Below are 22,626 nucleotides of genomic sequence, written 5' to 3' on the forward strand. Positions count from 1 at the left end.
TCCTGTTTTCTTTTTTAATTTTTGTTATTGAAATATTGTTGAAATACAGTGTTATATTAGTTTCAGGTGTACAACATAGTGATTCAACAGTACTATAGATTACACAGTGTTTACCATGATAAGTGTAGTCACCATGTGTCACCATGCAACGTTATTACATTAGTATTGACTATATTTCCTACCCTATAGTTTTCATCTCCATGACTTATTTGTTTTTTTAACTGGAAGTTTGTATCTTTATCCTCCTCACTCACTTCACCCAGCTTCCCACCCCTATCTTCTTTGGCAAATACCAGATCATTCTCTGTATTTATAAATCTGTTTCTGGTTTGTTTTGTTATTGTTGTTGTTGTTCTTTGTTCATTTGTTTTGTTTTTTAGATTCCACATATAAGTGAAATCATATGGTATTTGTCTTTCTCTGTCTGACTTCTTTTACTTAGCACTATACCCTCTAGGTCCATCCATGTTGCCACAAATGGTAAGTTCTTTTTTATGGCTGAGTAATTATTCATCCTTTTTCTTTCTCTATATACCATACCCAGTTCCAGAAAAGTTATCTTTACCTTTCATATTATACAGTTTATTTTTAAATGGGACAATCGGTCTATTTTGTTCTAAAATTCTCAAATGCCTATATTAACCAGAACACCAATACTAATATTTTCTCTCTAGAATCTTCTATAAAGATCCCTTTTTAATTATAGGACAATAAATGGTTAATGGGAAACAATAAACCATCAAAAAGGTCATATCAGCAAACATCTTAATGCAATAACCATACGTTAAATTCATGATTCAAACAAACAGTTTATTAAAGCACCTGCTATATGCCATGCAATATGCTGAAACCTCACGTACTCAGCTAAATCCAAAATAAGCAACTCAGTATATTGCATACATGCTAAATAGGACAAGAAGTGTGCAAATAAAAGATCTGTTAAAATGAAATCAAAGTATTAAGCAAACTCAAACATAAAACAACGAGAACACTGATGCAACTAAATGAAATCTGCTCAATTTCTTCATATTTCAAAACAGTTACAGTATTTTGACAAATGGTTTTCAAAACACAGATACATGGGTACCTTTCAATATTTGTCTATGAATTCAAACTGACTGTAAAAGCAGCGTTCTATACCTTACACATGGACCACAACGCACAGAATACCTGCTTTTGCAGTCCCTTTAAAAATTGGGGCACCTGGGTGGTTCAGTCAGTTAAGCCTCTGACTTCAGCTCAGGTCATGATCTCCCAGTTCGTGGGTTCGACCCCTGCGTTGGGCTCTTTGCTAACAGCTAGCTCAGAGCTTGGAGCCTGCTTCAGATTCCATATCTCCCTCTCTCTCTGACCCTCCCCTGCTCACACACTCTCTCTCTCTCTCTCTCTGTCTCTGTCTTTCTCTCTCTCTCTCAGAAATAAATAAAACCGTTTTAAAAACATTTTTAAATAAAAAATAAAATAAATAAAAATGTCAGAGAGCTCACCTACCTACCTTTCTTCATTCACCCTGCTGTTTTCTTTAAGGAAAGAAACTCTTCAAATTCTGAAGTCTATTCTACATGAAATTGCAACATTTTGGCTTTTAATGTAACCACAGAAAATGCAGCTATCTGTATCCCGGCAATGAGCCTGGAAGCCATCACCACCCCAAGGCAAGCGCTTCTTTCCTAACCCAGAATCACATGTTCTGAAAATGGCACTACTCTTTTTAATTTGAGGGGCGCCTTGGTGGCTCAGTCAGTTAAGTGTCCAACTTTGGTTCAGGTCATGATTTCATGGTTCGTGAGTTCAAGCCCAGAATTGCGCTCTGTGCTGATGGCTCAGGCCTGGAGCCTGTTTCAGATTCTGTGTCTCCCTCTCTCCACCTCTCCTCTGGTTGCACTCTGTCCCTCTCTGTCTCTCTCTCTCTCTCTCTCGAAAATAAACATTAAAAACAAATTATACATTGAACTTTGAAAAATGTTTGCCTCAAAGTGGGTCTCATTATCAAAGTCCTTATTTCCAGGCAGGCTTAGTAAAATATCCCTGTGAAATAAAGCTTTAAAAAGTACATTTTATTCAATTCAGTTCAGTCAAAACACTGAAGTTATCTGAAGGACTTCAAGGTCACTATGAATGGTGCCAACACTTGTCTCCTTGCTTTCTCAATTTGAGACTACTGTCTACTGGGCATTGCCTTTTGTTATTTTATTATTTGCTTGTTGCAAGTATGTCTTCTGCTTTGTTTTTGCCACTTCTTGTTCTCCATCAATAAGTTAGGCTTGTTTTACCCAAAGGACAGTCAAGGCATTTAAGACCTAAGCATATTTTATGGTGTCTAATCCCAAACACCGAAAGACTGCTTTAAACAGAATCAGGCTGAGCCTAAGGGGCTCAGCTCTGGTTCCCAGCCTCTTACTCATTACACTTCCTGGTTCCCTAAAACACGTGGGGAAGAAAATATCCACAATGGATCCTGACATTTAGATTATCTGCTTTGATGCCTTTTTCCACTAAGAATTTAGATTTCACAACAAACAATTACTATCATTTAATAATGTGGAATTAAATTTATCTTACAAATCTACTTGCCAAAGGAGACAAACTCGTAATGCTGTGCTTCCGTCACCAGTAGTGTTTTTAGCTGCTTTCAAACTTTCTGCACTTGCTTGGTTTTTGCTTTTGCTCTCTTATTCTAAAGTATCTGGAATGCAGAGACCACCCTGCACCCTGCATCAGAAACCGTGAAGCTACAGGATGAAATTCTGAAGGAAACTTTCTTTTCAGTATAAACCTATAAATTTGTTAAAGTAAATATAATGCAAATTAAAATTTTAAGGACTTTAGAATCTTTTAAACTTTACAAGCTTGCAATAATTACATCAGATAAAGAATATTCTTCGTAAAATATACCTACAAGTTTTAACTCTTTTTAAATATCTCCTACTAGAAGCTGCCTAGAGGATGGAAACATAGGTTTTAACATCCATTACTATACACAAGTCCAAAAAAGTTCTTGTGACAAGAACCTTTAGGATCTGCTCTCTCAACTTTCAAATATAAAACATAGTATTATTAACTATAATCACCATGTTGTACATTACAATAGTTAACTTTTTGACATCAGTTAAATGATAGACCGTTTCTATCTAATTGTTTGGAAAACAATTTAAAGCTCCTAGCATTTACCTTGCTTCGAGGGTTTTGGAATTCAATTGTTTTTCTCAGTAAAGGCTCAAAAGCATTACAGTCAAAAAATGATCCACTTAGTGAAGCTTGGCCAATATCTCCCAGGTCAGATCTCAGAGGCTGTGTTCTCACTCAAGGAATCAGAACGAATTCAAAGTAAATGATAACAGAGAAAAATCTTATGTCATACTGGTCTGGTCCTCATTTTCTGCCTTGCCACGGCCAGGCCTCCCCCTTATAGGTCACCATGCCCCAGTCTTACACCAGCAATGCTGTTCAACATAGCAGATAACAGGGTTACTGGAATAAAAAATTTCAAGGATGGGGTGCCTGGCTGGCTCAGTCAGTGGAGCATGCAACTCTTGATCTTGGGGGTCATAAGTTTAAGCTTCACATTGGGTGGGCATAGAGTTTACTCAAAACAATTTTTTTCAGGGATAACACAACATTTTGCCAATTGTTTAGCTAATGCTCTGTATGATTAGGTTGATGTACACAAACTAATGTTTTCTACTTTCAAGTATTAAACATGTCCCTCTGTTAAAAAATAAAATAAATTTTATAAACAACCTACTGGGGTGCCTGACTGGCTCAGTCAGTGGAGCGTGCTACTCTTGATCTCAGGGCTGTGAGGTCAAGCTCCAAGCTGAGTGTAGAGCCTACTTAAACATTAAAAAAATTAAAAAAAAAAAAACCCAACCTACTACATATTAAAGCACTCCGGAAGAAATGATACTATCCATTGGAGACAGTGATGACTCAAGTGCCTTTAGAGAACCCTTTGGCGCATCTTTAAGATGTTTCATGGAGGAACTTACCATGGAGGGAAAAAAAGGCACCATCCACAGACAAGAGGATTCCATTTTAGGAATGATCCAGTAGATGTTTTCTAGGATACTGCCCCCATACCAAGAGAACTTCTTGCCTCCAACCTGAACTGCTTCTTCCTTACTCTGGCCCAACTTGTCTGTGGTCGGGTATGCTGGAGGCCATTCAAGGAGAGCCCTTGCAAGGTTAAACCATCCCCTCTGGCTTTCAGTGAGCTACCGCCTCTATTACAAATTCTTTTGGCTTTACATGAGAAGCTCAGAGATTACAAAAACACTGCGTACAATATCAAAGTAAGGTTAGACACTGGAAAAACAAATACATATAGCCTTAGATATAAAGGCAGGGATGTCACAGAAGGAATGCTAAGACCTCTGGCCTGGTTGCTTGCTCTTGCACATGACCAAGTACAAATGATAACCTGCAGCCCCCATCCACATTATTTTACGTTTCTATCTAGCAACTGCACTATATATGTAATATATGTCCTTCAGAATCTTCTTAAGTGGACACAGCCAGCCCTCTATAACAACAGCTAACATTTATTGCTACACTCCGTCATTTCCTAAAGCACAGAGACAGTGCCAGAGGGATCCAATTTGACCAGACACAGAGTGACTCCCAAACCAGAGATTGTGGGCAAGGCTGAAGTATAATGAATAGTCTGTGTCTCTCTTTTACCAAGAGAACATAAGCCAGGAGTCAAACATAAGGAATCAAGATAATTCCTTGATTACCCTGCTTGGCCAGTATCTCCTATGTCAGATCACAGAGAGTTGAGTTCTCTCAGCAACTATGATAGACGGAAGAAATTCAGAAATCTCTCACTGAGTTTGATGGTTTGTGTAAATCTCAATTACAAGGCCACAGTTAAGTTTCACGGTTCAAAAACTTAAATAATTCTCAGGTCAACAGAATTGGCTGAATTAATCAGTATCACTAAAACTTTTCAGAAATAAAAAATATCAATCTAAATTATATGTTATTATTTTCATCCTGTTAGCAGACTGACTCAGGGTAACATAGAGAGTTTATTAAAATACAGATTGCTGGGCCACACCCCTAGAGTTTCTGACCAGTGCCCAAGAATTTTACTTCTATCAAGTTCCTCACTAATGCTGATGTAGATGGTCCAGGGATGGCACGCTGAAATCCACTATGCTACTGCATAAAAATGTGACTCGTCCACCCCTGGAAATGTTGTGTGTGGCTCCTAAAACACTGTCCATTTGGTCAAGTAGCCCCAAAAGACATTTAAATTCTCTTAGGAACTTTAATCATGCTAAATGCCTTTTAAAAGCATGTTATAAAAGACACATTGCCCCAGATTCCTAAGAAAACTGTATCACAGTTTGTAAATTCTTGCACTCCAGATGATAACACCTTAGGAACAAGATCCTTTAATGATTCAGTAACTGAGCTGACTTAAATGGCATTATTCCAGAGGGTCCAAGTTCAGATGCTCTCTGGGGCCAAGAATTTGAAGTGGGTCAGCTGGTAAACCAGAAAAGCATGCCCTATCCCAAGCAGACTTAGCTCTAACTTCCTACTCTTGTGTAGGAAACTGAGCCCATTATCACACACTGTAATATGGAGAAGAAGCCAAAACTCCAAAATTAAATGGAAATGTTTATAAATTACGGATGTTGACCATGAATTCAAAATGTTTACAGAGCATGCATGCTTAAGAAAACATCAGTAAACTCAATGCAGCCCCTTGGCAACCAGTCTGCTGCATCTGCGTGCTGGGCTCCTGTGGCTGACAGACATTCTATGGCTTCTGTCAGTGTGGACGGAGCAGCTGGTGTGTGCCAAACACAGGGCTGAACAATGTGGTAAAAGGGGAGCAGAACCTCAGTCTCCAGCCTCATAAGCATTCCAGTAGAATGAATATTTGATGTTAACCGAGGGGGAGGTACTGGCCAAGGCTTTTACAAACAAAAGAGAAGAACTACCTAGGATGCATTCACAGCATAGTTGGGAGCCATGGAATGATCTTAATTACAGGTATAGTCATTATTTCATGTAGCAAGGTAAACACTAGATAAAAGATAGAATATGGTATTGAATATCTATCCATTAATATAATCGAACTTATAGAAATTTCCAGACCTGGACTGCTTACCTGAGACTCAGAGTTTTACCACTGCTATGTAAATCATGACAAGCATGCACTCTAGCATATAAACATTTAATGGTAGCTGTAAACCAAAGTACGACAACTGTTATAAGAGAACCATACAAATTAAGATGAGGGTATTGCCCCCAGGCAGAGGTTTTCTATCTCAGAAAGGAGAGCTATGTGAAAGGTTGCATTCTGGAGGCTCACTCCTGGAGAAAAACCAGCCATGGCAACTCGGAAAAGAAGATGTTGACATGCTCCACGAATCACAAACAGCCCAGGCTCTCCTCGGATGGCAGTGAGATAACAAACCATGCATGTGTTCAGCACTCAGGGCAGAGGACCACAAGCTACTCAACCATTCCAAAACGAAAGGTGGTGGAAGATGGTGCAATTCAGCTCAAAGCCAAAAAAAGCCCCACAAAACATACAAAAAAAGCAAAAACAAGAGCTAATACATCATTTAGAACAACAGATTTTTTAAGCAGCCCTTCAGGACAGTTGTCTGCCATGCTCCAAAGTAAAATCTTCAAATCATTTGGTTAGAACACTGTGTTTAATTAATCTCTGTGAATCAGCCTGATGGAGCTAAGAAGACATTAATGTGACCTGGATTATATTCTCTTGAATTAAAAAAAAAAAAAAAGAGCCCACGCACATCCCTAAACAAGCAAGCTCTGCCAGTGATGGCGCCCAGATTAAGTAGATTATAGCATGGGGACCATGGGGCCCAAGGCATCATTCTCTTACAGGTGACTAGGCTAGCCCAGTAATGGCCACAGCAATCAGCGTCTCCAAAGCAATCAGTTGTCATCTCATTGCAAAAGCGATAAAATGAACAGGTCTTCCTGTCAGCAGCCATGACCTCTACATGTTTTACCTCCAACTTTCCCAGGAAAGGGATATTCTTGAAAATTTTCTTTGGCTGTACAAAACAAAATATGGTTTATGTTTTTATTTAGAGCTAAAACAAAATAGGTTGAGTAGTTTCTTTAAAAAGAAAAAGGTGTGTCTGTGTGGTCCCGTTTTATTTCAAACCCAGTACGTTTCATTGATGAAATGGCACATATGATCACAGCAGAGATCAAAATGTCAGAGAAAAGTTGCGCGTAAAGATTTGGTGGAAGGCATCTAGGGATTCTCCACTAAAGAAGTTTTTGCCTGAGAATCTCTGAAGGAATCAGGAAGTACTCTGTGCCTTGCAAACTCTACGTATGCCCACTCCTGTGGGAATTAACACTGCTTTAGAGCCCCTGATACCTCTTTAAACTACATGAACTGTCTGTCTCCAGGATCACTTGCTTTTCTTCCCCCCCCCAAAGCCCATGAACCTGAAATAGAAGATAACCTCATGAGGAAATCTCAACATGTTTTTGTAGTTATATTAAGAGGGTGGTCTGATCATTATATCAAAAGAGTCCTTGTGTACAATTACCTGATACACTGGCAGGTGCCTGGTTACCGGATAGGATTACTGCACTGATTCACTCAGCAACAAGGACATTCCCTGAGCCCCCACCATCTGCCAGGTACTCAGGGCTTTAATACAATTGTCCATTTCACCAGGCCACACCCCCTTCTCCTTTTACCCTGAAAGGTCTATGTGGGGTGTTTTGTACCTTTAAAATTACACTTCTGTCAATATTCTTTTAAAGCTTTTAAAAAACAGTCCTCAAGATTACTATAATTGTCCCATTGATTCATAAGAGCAAGTATTTAAAAAAAAAAAGAAAATGTCCCCTTTTTTCAGTGATGCTCTTAGTTTTTTCAGACTGAGGATTTTAGGTTTCTCAGAGGAAAAGTGAAATCAGCAGCAGTTAAGACTGTATTGACCATTTTAGGAAAAGCTAGTTCGATCATAGATTATCACTTTCATATTATTGTATCAGTCATTGAAAGATTTTCTTAAATGACAAGGGGCGCCTGGGTGGCTTAGTCGGTTAAGCGTCCGACTTTCGCTTAGGTCATGATCTCGCGGTTCGTGGGTTCGAGCCCCGTGTCGGGCTCTGTGCTGACTGCCAGCTCAGAGCCTGGAGACTGTTTCAGAGTCTGTGACTCCCTCTCTCTCTGATCCTCCCCTGCTCATGCTGTCTCTCTCTCTCTCCTAGAAATAAATAAAACATTAAAAAAAAAAACCAACTTAAAAGAAAGATTTTCTTAAATGACCAAGTTTAAAGAAGGTATTTTTTTTTTAACATCACTATGCTATCTCTTGTCAGAACACTCTTCCCTTTTAGAAGCCTGTATATCCTAGCCCAGTGTTGTTACCATTGTCTGTGCCAAGAATCCCTTTAAAAATCTGTTAAGGGGCGCCTGGGTGGCTCAGTCGGGTAGGCATCCAACTTCAGCTCCAGTTATGATCTCATGGTTCGTGGGTTCCAGCCCCACTTCAGGCTCTACTGAGGATTCTGCTTCAGATTCTGTCTCCCTCTCTCTCTGCTCCTCTCTCTCTGTCTCTGTCTCTCTCTCTCTCTCTCAAAAGTAAACATTAAAAAAATCTGTTAAAAAGTTATGAATCTTCCAAGAAGAAAATATAAACACATACAAAATTTTATATATAACTTCAGGGACTTATGGGTTTCTTGAAATACCAAATTAGCAAGTTCTGGTCTAACCTACCAATCACTGATGGCATTTCACATTAAACAGCATACACAGTTTTGCTAATTGTTCTCATTGCAACAGATCTTCCTTTTTTGGACTATCTCCCTCATTATAGTAACTAGTGACCAGAAATTATAAACACAACCTATTACTGCATACCTCTTAGTACTTACAATTTTTAAAAATATAATTTAAAATGTTTAAAAACAGGTTTTTTTGTTGGTGATGGTGGTTTCTGCCTTTGGTTTTTGAAACTAAGTAGATGTTTGCTGTATAATTTTCCATTCTAATCAACATAATTAAAGCGAAAGTCCCTGGGATTAGAAGGCATATTGATACACACACACACACACAAAATAGCAATAAATCACTGCCTCAAATCATCAACTTGAAAAAAAATACCTTTTGATAATATAAAAATTAAAAATTTAGATTTGGAACAGAATGTACTGCAAAATACTACCTATCTACGTAAGGTAGCAAATGAAAGAGAAAAAAGTTATAAAAGCTTTACTGGAAGAAATAAAAATTGCCAAAGTAGAAAATAAGACATTGCCTAAAAGAGCTAGGAAGCCACACAGGAGAAGTATTCTAAGAAGTTGTTATCAGTTAAAATAGTGCCAAATTATTCAGGGAAGTAGAGTTTGAGGGCCAAGTAAACACCATCAGATCTGGTCTTTAAGATATCTCTAGAGCAGTTTCAGCAGGGTAAGAAAAGCAAAAGTGAGACAGCACAGGATTATGAAATCAGTGCGAAGTGAGGATGTAAATAGTGAGGGCAGAGAATGCTGAAACCTCCAAAGACACAAAGATAAAAGAGAACCTGTAAGTCAAGGATCGTGATAAGTCGACAGAAGTTTGTGTGCCTGGTGACCCTGTGCTGGGCACTGGGGCCACCAAATTCTTTGACATGTCTCCATCTGCTAGGAGCATATAGTCTAGTGAGGGAGAGCAACATAAACAGGGAATTATAATTCATCAATAACAAAGATCTCCAAACGGGAGGCACCTCCAACCTTGTTCAGAGGGACACAGAGATGCTTCCTAGAAGCCGTGGTGCCTGAACAAGGTCATAAAGAACAAGGAGTGATCCATCCAGGGGAAAAGGGCATTCGGGTCAGACTGGACGTCACAAGCCATTGTGTGGGGCAACTGGCGTGGTTCGGGGTAAAGTGCACAGCCAGCAGTGGCAGGGGTACTGCAATCTTGAGTAAATCAGTAAGTTAGCGCATGAAGTCATCCACTGGGAAAGATGCCAAGGGTGGGAGATGTCAAGGCAAGCAAGATAGAAGGCATAGAAGCAAGGTGCCCAAAGGTCTTACCAAAACACGTGAACACAGGCTGCAGACGCGAAACACCAACAGGGATCCGATGGACTGAGAAAATAGGGAGCCTGAGGGCCTGGAGATTACAGGAAGGTGAGAGAGACAGAATGTGGGAGGTACACAACAAGAAGGGTACGGTTAAAGCAGGAAAGCCTGGAGTCTGAATTCCTGGAAGAAAAGCAGCGGGAGCGGCAATAACAGTCATTGAAGCAAACAAGGCAGGAGCCTCAAGGCCACTATGGGACGTGTTTTCAAGGTAGAGTCAGCTGGGGCAGTGCTGTGAGTGAGCACGTTAAGATTATAAACCACAGAGGCTCCTCCAGCAACGAAGGTGGAGAGAAGCATGAGTAAATCACAAGCCTTGAAATATAGCCCCCACTTTACCTTGTAGCCTTGGGCAAGTCACCTGCCTCTGGGCCTCCCTTTCTGGACCTATAAAATGAGCTGGCTAGACTAAATTGTCATTTGGATTCCTAAAATTATATCAAAACAGCTTTTGCATATGGTAATGACAGCCGGGAGACTGAGAAAGGTGTTCATAACCTTGGTTGAAGAAATGTTATTGTTATTTCCCATTCAAAGTCATAAATGTTCCATTAGTAACTTTCTTCTGCAGAAGGCGTTAAAATTTGCAAAGCCTTTTTCTAATATACTCTCAACCACCCCTCTGTGAAAGCTCTATAATTCCTATCTTAGAGCTAAAGGAACTGAGATTATAAAAGGTTGAAGCAATTGCACCAATTCACTTCGAATTGGTGAAGTCAAGTCTTTTCTCCTAATGTAGAGCTGCTACTTGGATGCTTCGAGACAACGCATGACTTACCAACATTTGGGTTTTAAAAAGTCATTCCTTCAGCAAGTAACAGGGTATAAAGCTAAAAATGTCCTTCCAGGCATCCATCAGATTACCTGATCCCTGAAATGAACCAAGGGACTGCTGAACTCTATTAAACTTGCATAATGTTGAAAGAAGGCTTTGTAAATGAAAACAAATCAAAACAAGTCCATGTATACACTTACCTATACTGTCTGGTGTCAAATATGGTAGAAAAATAGCCTTACTCAAGCCATCTATTGTTACATAACTGATATAAGCAGAAGACGGAGTTAGGCCAAAAAAAATTATTTTTGAAATAATGATTCTTTTCTTTGATCTTCCAAGTAATAGTCAGGTCCTGAATTGTTAATTATAATACCCAGTTCATACCAACTACATACGAACACAGGACTAATCAAGAAAGCAAAAAAAAATTCCTAAGTCCTCAAAAGGAAGAAATAGCCTTCAATTATTTATGGATTATCCTTTCCTTGTTAATTCATCCACTAAAAGTCCATTTTATATTTTTACATTAAATCCTTTTTAGAATATTATTTGCTTCCCTAGTGACTACAAAAATTTCAACTTCATTTTCTAAACTATAGGCAGTAGCTTCTTTTCTGAAAAATGTGGACCAGTTTAGTTAAAGGAATTTACATACATCTTTTCAAGTCAGATAACACTTTACAAATTAACTCTTTAAACAGTTGATTGCAACAGATCTTATGTCATACTATTATTGACTAAAATAAAAATCTCTCTTTGGTATTCATTCCATGACCATTTAGCATTTTCAGATCAATGACAAAAATCTGTGAACCTGTTTTACAGGAAATTCTCTCCTATAGACAGTCTTATACCTAAGTTCAATAAAAAACAATCAAATCCAAAGATCACTAAGCAGCTAATATGCACAAAGTACTGTACGATGCCACACCACTTACACTGTAAGCAGCAGAAAGAATAAACCGCTTGAGCATTATAATTTAGCAGATATCTTTAACAGCATGCTATGTAGTGTTTGACCTTCCAAACTGAAACATTACACTTAAGATCCTCATTTAGAAAACTGGAAGAAAAAGAAATGTATCTATGTGATGAAATAAATTTACCAAAACCAGGAGTACATGTAATTCTTTTCCTCATGTATGTTTAGAGTTTAAGAGAAAAAAAACCTTGTAAATCAAAAATACAGATGAATACTGAATGGATGATCCAAATTCCGTCACAACAGGTAAAGTCCCTGTTGTATCACTCCTAGGTCATCAATCCCACTTGGTTGTTAACTCTACAAAGATGACCTTCAAGAAATACATAAAAATTTCAGTCTCGATCAGACAGGAAAAGCTTGCGAGCTCCTGCCATGCAGTGATGAGCGCCTTCATTGCCTGGTTTCAGAAAAATCATCCTAGGGAGGAATCTGAGAGACTCATTACACAGCAACCTGAAAGGTATTTGTGCTTTCTTTCTTAGATGGCTATTTCAATGACTTCATTCAGCTCACATTTCAATTCATCCTGAAAAATGGAAGAGGTTACCATGTCCTTTATGGAGCAATCAGGTGGATTAGTTTCAACTTCTCATTTATATGAGAGTAAATTACTCATATAAATATCCAAAGATCAAGATCACCTAACTAAGCGGTGTGTGTACGGCAATCCCGGTGATCAGATTTCAAAGCTAAAATTTTCAATACTAAAATACAAACATCACCATAGTACTCACTTTCAGTTTCTTGTTTAGTTTACAGCAGTATCTGTACACCATTGCCAAGTTCAGAGGTCCAAAATCTGCATAAAAACTGGGATTTTAAAAAAAGCAATATTTAGTAGAGATATAATTTTCAGTAACATCAATGCTCATTTTTATTTTCACTAAAATTGCAAATTTCAGTTATCTTCAGGAATATGGGTCATTATATAAGTGATTCATATAATCCAGATAACTAATGGTTTCACCCCACTGATGAACACCAATTACTGTACCTAGTCTCTTAACAGGAAACTATTTGGACATTTTGAGTTCCACCTCATTTTATCTCCCTGCCGAGACACTCAGTAAAATGATTAAAAAGCAGGCCATAAAAGAAGCAACATGAACAGAACATGTACATTCACTTCCAAGTTGGATTTATCACGTACTTTGACACCGATTCTAACTACTCCACTCAAACTTTGCTCTCTATTCTCAAGTATCTTAAACCTAGTGCTCTTCTTGGAGTTTTCTTCTCCTTGAACTTTCTGCATGATATGACACACTGCCCCCTGCCCCCTAACAGATATCTCCAGGATACAGTCAGCAGTCTGCAGATCTCTCTTGCCCACTATCATGAATTTCACTGGTAACCCTACAGAAGAGAGATGGCTTCTACATATGAGACTCAGGATCAGTCTTTTCATCTCCAACTACCTCCGAACCTACATCTACCGGTCCTCCCATCATCTAGAACTTAGAACATCTAAAACTCAACCCATCTAAGGGCACCTGGGTGGGTCAGTCAGTGAATCGTCCAACTTTGGCTCAGGTCATCATCTCACAGTTCATGAGTTTAAGGCCTGCATCGGGCTCTCTGCTGTCAGCACAGAGCCTGCTTAATATTCTCTGCCCCTCCTCTGAGCTTGCTCTCTCTCCTTCCAAAAATAAATAAAGATTTTTAAAAATGTTTTCTTAATAAATAAATAAATAAAATCAACCCATATTTCCTTCAAATCAGCCCACCAGGCTAAAAACACTTCTTGCTTCACCCAGTTACTCGGGCATGAAAACTTTCAATCACAACAGGGCAACAAATAAATATCAATTTAATTCTCATTTACCAGAAAAGCTGCTCCTCTAAGTCATCCCCTGCTTTTCCAGTCCTATGTTGGCAGTAAAAGTGCAGAGGCTCTTCATTTCACATCCTCACTGTTTAAATTCCTCTCCTCTGCCCAATCATCCTGTATTCCACTCCAGAGATTAATCTTCACAGGATCTCACTTCTCATGTATCTTCCCACCATTCAAAAATGTTTAATGGCTCCTTACTCCCCTCAGAATAATTCCATGGCCCAGCAATCAAAGCCCTACATTTCATGCCCTTAGCGGCCAGGATGACCTTATCTCCTAATGGATCCCATACGGAATGTGCATTTCAGCAACTGTGTCCATTCCTTATTCCCAAATCATCCATGCAAATTCTTAATCCAAGCCTCTGCCCACATTGGTCTCCTTTCCTGGGGTGCCCTCCTTCTTCTCTTTCCGTTCCTCTTTAGCTTCCTAAAATCCCAGGTCAAATCCCACTTTTCCAGTTACCCTTAGGAAACACTCTCAAAGTTCCCCAAACTTATTTTCTGAGCCACTATCACATGCTGTGACTGATCTTTTTAAGTGTAGATCCTACCTGCCCAACTACAGAGTGAGGCTTTCACACTGGGATTGCATCTTATACCTTACAAGCTTAGAAGAATATCCTGCTCATAACATAAAACTTCAATGAATGAGTCCTCGTTATGAATTTTTGCTCATTAGCGCTCAAATTCAATTTAGCCTGGACCATTAATTTTATAAAAATCAACAATCTTCAAAAAAAAAAAAAAAACCCATCCACAAAATACCTTTCTTTTGAGGGAGTCATTGAATTTTTTTCCACTACCTAAATTATAGTATCGTAGATATGTACACTACATCAAATCTGCCAGGAGCCACTTGCCTTACATAAGAATACAAAACTTGTATATTTTATCTACATTAAGGAAGTTGGTAATATTTTGGAACTTTATATTCCAAGTAACACCAAAATCTGCTGTCCCTATACACAGGCTTCATGAGAGTAAAAACACAAGATTGCCAAAAGAGAAAACATGCAATGAGTGGAAATAAAAAGATATTTATTGGGGCACCTGATTGGCTCAGTTGGTTAAGCATCCGACTTTGGCTCAGGTCATGATCTCACGGCTGGTGAGTTCAAGCCCCGTGTCAGGCTCTGAGCTGTCGGCACAGAGCTTGGAGCTTGCTTCTGATTCTAATGTCTCCTTCTCTCAGCCCCTCCTCAGCTTGTGCCTGCACTTTCTCTCTCTCTCTCTCTCTCTCTCTCTCAAAAAAAAAAGCAAACTTAAAAAATTTTTTAAAAAAAGATATTTATTTCTAAAATTCCCAGTGTGATGCTATATTGTAAGTATAAACAAAAGACACATGAATCCAAAATGAACTACGCTTATTATACCTAATTACAGACCAATCTTGGATAGTTAACAAAAATCCATTCAAAAGAATCAAAATGAAAAGAATATAAAAATAAGCACCCACCAGCATGATTAAAGTAGTCCTGTTTGTAACACAGATTTCCTTGTCCTTAAGTTATTGGAACCAATGCTCTTAACTAATCTCCTGTTATTCCCCTACTCAAATACGATTATTGACACTCGCAGAATGTTAAGGAAAACCAAGAATTTTTAATTACGGTTTTATCAGCTTTTAGATTCACTTTGAACAAATTTCAAGAAAGCAGAAAGAATTCAAGGCATCTAATTCGAGTTTGTGCTAACCATTAGAAGCCAACTTCAATTTCAGACTCAGAGTTATATAGTTTCTAATTGCACAGCCAACTTAACCACATGTACTTTTGGAAGCAGCACAGTTATCAAACACACCAGTTTCACCAAACATCAGATTAGTACATTGGTCTACTCCAATAACACAGGAAAAAGTGAATCAAATACACACTACATCCCTAAGTTGATTTGTACTGTCCAACATGGTAGCCATTAGCCACCTGTGGCTATTTAAACTTAAATTAATTACAGCTATGCACCCTATGTCTATTGCAGCATTATTTACAATAGCTGAGATATGGAAGCAAACCAAATGCCAGTGCATAAATGAATGAATAAAGAAGATGTGGTGTGTGTGTATACACACACACCAAAAAAACCAAAAACTAAACAAAAAACAAAACAAAAAAACAAAACACAATGGAATATTACACAACCACAAGAAAAGATGAGATCATGCCACTTATGACAACGTGGATTGACCTAGAGGATATAATGCCAAGTGGCATAAGTCAGACTGAGAAAGACAAATACCATATGATTTCACTCATATGTAGAACCTAAAATAACAAATGAATAAACAGAGAGCAGAACCAGAGCTATAAATACAAAGAGCAAACTACTGGTTGTCATAGGAAGAGGGGTGAGGACAGGCAAATGGGTGAAGGGGAGAGGGAGATACAGACTTCCAGTTATGGAATGACTAGGTCACAGGGATGAAAGGTACAGCATAGGGAATACAGTCAATGGTATTGTAAAATACCATGTCACGCCAGAGGGTGACAGATGGTAGCTATAGTGGTGGTGAGTGCAGCATAAAATATAGAGAAGTTGAATCACTATGTTGTACACCTAAAGCTAATGTAACATTGTGTCCACCAAATTCAAATTTAAAAATTCTGAATTAACTAATTAAAGTTAAATAAATTAAAAATTCAGTCCTCCCATGGGGCGCCTGGGTGGCTCAGTCAGTTAAGCATCCAACTTCGGCTCGGGTCATGATCTCACCGTTTGTGGGTTTGAGCCCCGCGTTGGGCTCTGTGCTGACTGCCAGCTCAGTGCCTGGAGCCCGTTGCAGATTCTGTGTCTCCCTCTCTCTCTGACCCTCCCCTACTCACTCTGTCTCTCTCTCTCTCAGAAATAAATAAAACATTTAAAAAAATCTTTTTTAAAATTCAGTTCTCCCATAATATTAGCCCATTTTAAGTACCCAAAAGCTACATGCAGCTAAGGACTACTGATTTGGAAAATGAAACTACACATTTCCATCATTGCAGAAAATGTTCTGTGCTGATAGAAAACACTGATCATGATGAAAAGATAAAATGAGAACAAAAATAACTACGTAACTCTAGAGAAATTGCCAAGTACCATGAGTAAGGTACAGATAAAGTGTCTGAAGACAGTTGATGTCCTTCCCCTCAGAGACCCACATGTTTCCCAAAGTGAAATTAGGCTCTGGGAATTCCTACCTCCTTTGGTTCAAGGGAATCATATTTCCAAAAAGACAACTTGGGCCCTAGAACAGGGGAGGATAGAAAAATAGAAAAGAATCCTGTCCCCATTCTCCTCTACTCTCTCTTTCAAAGAAACAGGTTGCTGGAAGAACATCAGATATCTACAGAGAAGAAGGTCTACCTCTATCTTGCCCATAGCACCACCTTAAAGGTAGAAGAAAAACAATCTGAACCCAGAGAGTCTCCCACCTTACAAAATCTTGAAGCTCAATGGGCCAGCTTTTATATTTCACAAAAGGTGGGGTGAGCTTCAAGTCATGCTAAGAAATTCAGTCAAAATCTTTGCACAGCCAAGAGCAATTTATTTTTTTTTAATTTTCTTTTATGTTTTATTTTATATTTGAGAGAGAGAGAAAGAGAAAGAAACAGAGTGCAAGCAGGGGCGGGGCAGAGGGCCAGAGACAGAATCAGAATCAGGCTCCCGGCTCCAAGCTGTCCAGCACAGAGCCTGATGAGGGGCTCGAACTCACGAGCAGTGAGATCATGACCTGAGCTGAAGTTGGACGCTTAACCGACAGAATGACCCAGGTGCCCCCAGCCAACAGCAATTTACAACAGGTCTTTAAAATCAGAACTGCCCCAGACAAATACAAAGCCAACAAACTCTATCTTAAGGCTATTTTATATATCCTTTCTTCACAATGCCCTCTTTGCTAAGAATATATGTATATTTACAATAATATAGTTTTGTTTCTATGTTGTTTTCTGACATCCTGAAACTGTCAAGATCATTGACACAAAAAATGGTCATAGTTGCTTCCACCACTCTGGGTTATCAGCAACTTTTGATATAATAAAATGCCATGAGTAAAGACCCTCCAACAACAGGCTTCTTTTCTTTCTTTAGGTTTTTATTTAAATTCCAGTTAGTTAAGATATAGAGCAGGATTTGTTTCAGGTGTACAACTTGGCGATTCAACACTTCATACAATATCCTGTGCTTATCACAAGTGCACTCCTTAATCCCCATCATCTATTTCATCCATCCCACCCCCACCCCCACCCCCTNCTTAGCATTATACTCGCTCTCTCTAGCTCCACCCATGCCATTGCAAACAGCAAGATTTCATTCTTTTTTAAAAATTTTTTTAAGTTTATTTATTCACTCTGAGAGAAAGAGCACAAGTAGGGGAGGGCAGAGAGCAAGAGGGAGAGAGAATCCCAAGCAGGCTCTGCACTGTCAGCACAAAGCCCAATGTGTGACTTGAACTCACGAAACAGTATCATGATCTGAGCCAAAGTCAGATGTTTAACCAACTGAGCCACACAGGTGCCTCTCATTCTTTTTTCTTTTTTAGTTTATTTTTATTTATTTTGAGAGAGAAATAGAGAACAAGGAGAGGAGGGACAAAGAGAAAGAGGGAAACAGAATCCTAAGCAGGCTCTACACTGTCAGTGCAGAGCCCAATACGGGGCTCAAACTCACAAACTGTGAAATCATGACCTGAGCTGAAATCAAGAGTCAGACACTTAACAAACTGAGCCACCCAGGCACCCCAAGATATCATTCTTTTTTATGGCTGAGTAATATTCCATTGCATATAAATAACACATCTTCTTTATCTGTTCATCTATCAGTGGACACTTGGGCTGTTTCTATAATCTGGCTATTGAAGATAATGCTACTATAAACAATGAGGTGTATGTATCCGTATGAATTAGTACTCTGTAATTTTTGGGGTAAATACCTAGCAACAACATGCTTCTTCATAAGAATTCTCCTCACCCGTGGTGGGAGGATGTGGAAACACAGTTAATAGGCCAGATCATTACTAGAGAGAAATATTAAAATACAAAAACCAATTAATATCAGTTGAAATAAGTCAAATATGCTAGAAAGTATAAAATATGTACTCGGACAACTTGCAAATTGCAACTGAAGCAGGGGAATGAAAAAGTTGGGCTCAGGATAGAAGAGAGGAAATGGAAGGCCATCAACCTGGGAACAATGAAAGGAGATGAGAAATGGGAGAGAGACCTGTGGAGACACACGAAAGAAACCTGAGGACGGACTGGGCTCCTAAGCCTGAAATAAATGACTCAAGATAGTGTCTTCTCCATTCTGGCAAGTCCCAGGAAGAGGCCTCCAGCAATGGCCTCCTCTTTTTCCTTAGGTGAGGGAAGAAAGGGGTAATCTGGTCTCATTTGAGCTCATTTGGGCAAGGAAAATCATGGATACACATTTTATTATTTCAAAGTACCTTCAGCTTTCCCTCAAAATGAATGAATGATCAAATGAATCTCTCTTATTTATTTGTAAATTTTCCCTTGTAGGTTGGCAAATTATGGATCAATAACCAGAATGAAATTCACGAACTATTAAGTAAAAATCATTTCATCTCCCTGTTATTCAGTAAGTATAGATAGCTAAAAGCAAATTCTTTCCTGTTTTTGGGAGGAAAGAAATTAAAAGAATTGGAGTCCTACAAGGGGCATCTCCTTCTGGGGAGGATGAAGAAATGGGAGCCCAAGGATAACAGCAAATGCTTATCAGGGTCACCCAATGCCCACGGGGCCACTTAACACCCACAGTGCTCATCCTACGTATTTGAAGGGAAAAATGAGTTGAACCTAGAAACCTTTTTGTTATACCTAAAATGTCTAGCTCTTCTCACAAGTTTTATGAAGTTTAAGACATATCATTTTGTGTTGGTTTTTCAAACAAACTTTAAGTGGGCCCATTCTCAGAGGAATCATTGCTTAAAGCACTCTGGTACCTTATTCTACAGATAAGAAGTTTCATCTAAAAAATTTCAACTCCTCAGCAAAAAGATAAAGCTCTATTCCAAGCAATACTCATTCATTCAATAAAATTTTTTTTAATTTTTTTTAATGTTTTATTTATTTCTAGGAGAGAGAGAGAGGCAGCGTGAGCAGGGGAGGGTCAGAGAGAGAAGGAGTCACAGACTGAAACAGGCTCCAGGCTCTGAGCTAGCAGTCAGCACAGAGCCCGACACGCGGCTCGAACCCACGAATCGCAAGATCATGACCTAAGCGAAAGTCGGACGCTTAACCGACTAAGCCACCCAGGCGCCCCTCATTCAATAAAATTTATGAGCACCTACTCTGAGCAAGGCCCTGTAAGTTAGCATATTAATCAGAATGCTGACAATACAAAAAAACTGTTTTTTTTTACCTGCTTTATAAATAGGATGGAAAAATTCTATAAGGTCATTGTAAGGCATACCAACTCTTGAATTTTTTACCAGCACTGCTCACAGTTTTTGTCTATTCATTCATTCACTCACTCAAATATTTACTGAAAGTCTGCTGACTGCCATTCCCTACTCAAAAGGTGCTCACCATCTAATGAGAAGACAAGTAAATATATTATCACAGTGTGATAAATGCTAAGTAGCAGTACCCTTCAAAGCACTGTGAGATTATACATGTATGTGTGTGTATGTGCATATACAATTTTGGTGACATTATTCAGCTAATATTTTCCCTATCTCTGGAATATTATCCACACTCCTCCTTCCAGATAACAAAGTTCCTGTACATGGCCGAAACCCCTAATAATCAAATTTCAAAGAGGCTTCAATTGCTCAGCAAACATTAATCTAAGATCAAAGTATAGTCTGAAGCCCTTAGAGCTCAAGGCTTATGCTCAAGCCCTTGTAGCATAACAAACCACAGTCACATTGATGCTGACTTTCTGGGAAGACAGCCAACACATGGAAGAAGTTCCCCAGCTCCATGTCAGTCACATAGAGTCTGATAGAAAACTAAAGACCACTGGGAAGCAAGGGGTTCCAGTCCCCAATGGATCAGTCAATGTCCCTGGGCTGGTGCCTTAGCCTCTCTGGGACTCCACATCTTTATCTATGAGATGAAGCTACTGACATAAGGCTTCTAAAGCTGTTTCCAAATATTATATCATATCATATATCAAATTCCTAGCCATTATAAACTATTATATATATTATAATATATACGATGTATATACATGTGTGTATATATACATGTATATATAACAGAGTCTATAACTCTAGTTATAAATATTGAGCAAACCCATTCAACAGTTCACATTTCCCAAGGGCTAGTCACCCTATGTGATGCATTCTGCCCTCTCAATATGTTGATTCTGGGTATAAAGGCAATTCCCTCAGAATATCCCCTCCAGGAAGGGGAAGAACCTCACAACTTTCTCCTTGAAGTTCACTATGCTTTCTGCACAGCTGGGGAACAAACCCACAGTCCAGAAAGTGGTTTCATAAGGTAGGAACTTGATCTCATTACCCTTTACTTGTCTGCATGAAGTTTGCCATTTGTTGAGATGACAAAGTACGGAGAGAACCCCAATATCAACTCTGACTCCTGTTCTTTGGTACATTATTCTAGGTTTTTAGGAAAATCCAGGTACACAATCTCGGAAGTATGAGGAAGAATTCTCCACTTAGTACCTTCTTAACCTGGGGCAAGTAGCAAGGCCCTGCTGCTGTTATAAAATGGGTTAGTGTTGCAACTTTGCCTCAAAGCCAAACAACAGACTAGATGGTATCAAGGGACCTTCCAGCATTGGAGTCTGTCATTCCGTGACTTCCCTCCTTGGAGCAAGTCAATTAATGAAAACCTCCTTTGAGGCTCACAGTAATGAAAACAATAGAGAATTTCTTCAGGAATGCACTGCTAAAATTAAAATTCACTCCCACAGAAACATTCTCAAGCAATATAAATTAACCCCTTTATTCAATGGCAGGTATTAAAGGCAAGGGGACTATGCAGACAGTATCCTTGTGGCTTTGGTAGAAAACAGAATGATGACTGATGCCCTGTACATAAAAGACTAACCCTCCTCACATTTCATAAAGCAACTAAGGCCTTGAAAAGGAAAATAATTACTCTAAAACCCAGTGATGATCATATTACTCCTCTAAGCGCTTGGAATTAAAAGCAAAATTTGCACACTTGTGTGTGAGACCCAGGGTGGTGCAGCCCCTATCTCTCTTTGGGGCTTCATTTCCCTGGTTTTATTACTGGTAAGCTCCAGCCAAGCTATTTCTTTTAGTTCCTGCCTCGGGCCTTTACACATCACCCTCTCAGGCCTAGTTAACATCTACCTAGCCTTTAGGTCTCAGCTTTAGTCACGTCCCTGGGGACTTCTTGCCTGATGCCTCTCCCAGGCTCACCTCTTAATATTTGATTAATATCTTCCCTACACACACACACCCTCCAGACTATAAGCTCTATGAACACAGGGCTGGGTTCAAGTGTGTTCACTGTTATATCCCTAGCACCTGGCACACAAATGGCTGAGTAATGAATGGAAGACTGAGACACAGTTGGTTCATTTGCAAAACAACTGCCTGTTAACCATTTAACCCTTCTTTTTTTAAAAAAAAAATTTTTTTTTAATTTATTTCTAGGAGAGAGAGAGAGACAGAGTGAGCAGGGGAGGGTCAGAGAGAGAGGGAGTCACAGACTGAAACAGGCTCCAGGCTCTGAGCTGGCAGTCAGCATAGAGCCCGATGCAGGGCTCGAACCCACGAACTGCGAGATCATGGCCTAAGCGAAAGTCGGACGCGTAACCGACTAAGCCACCCAGGCGCCCCAACCATTTAGCCCTTCTAAACTGCACACCAGGTTCATGTGGGGAGAGATACCAGATATCACATTTTACTAGCTTTGGGTGCACACTAAGACCAATCAGACAAAATTGACAAAAATAACCTAAGAAGGAAGGGCAGGAATGGGGACAGAGAATGGCAGAA

The 22,626-nt window shown here is 39.2% G+C and overlaps 1 protein-coding gene across 1 annotated transcript in view; it reads right to left on the reverse strand.

Moving 5' to 3' along the window:
* CDC14A (cell division cycle 14A) overlaps positions 1-22,626 on the reverse strand; it is a 145,061-nt gene that overhangs the window by 109,093 nt on the left and 13,342 nt on the right. Inside the window, 1 exon segment of the mRNA XM_077746090.1 lies at positions 12,593-12,668. Within this exon segment, the coding sequence (XP_077602216.1) occupies positions 12,593-12,668 (76 nt within the window).

Source organism: Crocuta crocuta, unplaced genomic scaffold, assembly GCF_008692635.1.
Source record: "Crocuta crocuta isolate KB4526 unplaced genomic scaffold, BGI_CrCroc_1.0 scaffold48, whole genome shotgun sequence".
NCBI classification, from domain to species: Eukaryota; Metazoa; Chordata; class Mammalia; order Carnivora; family Hyaenidae; genus Crocuta; species Crocuta crocuta.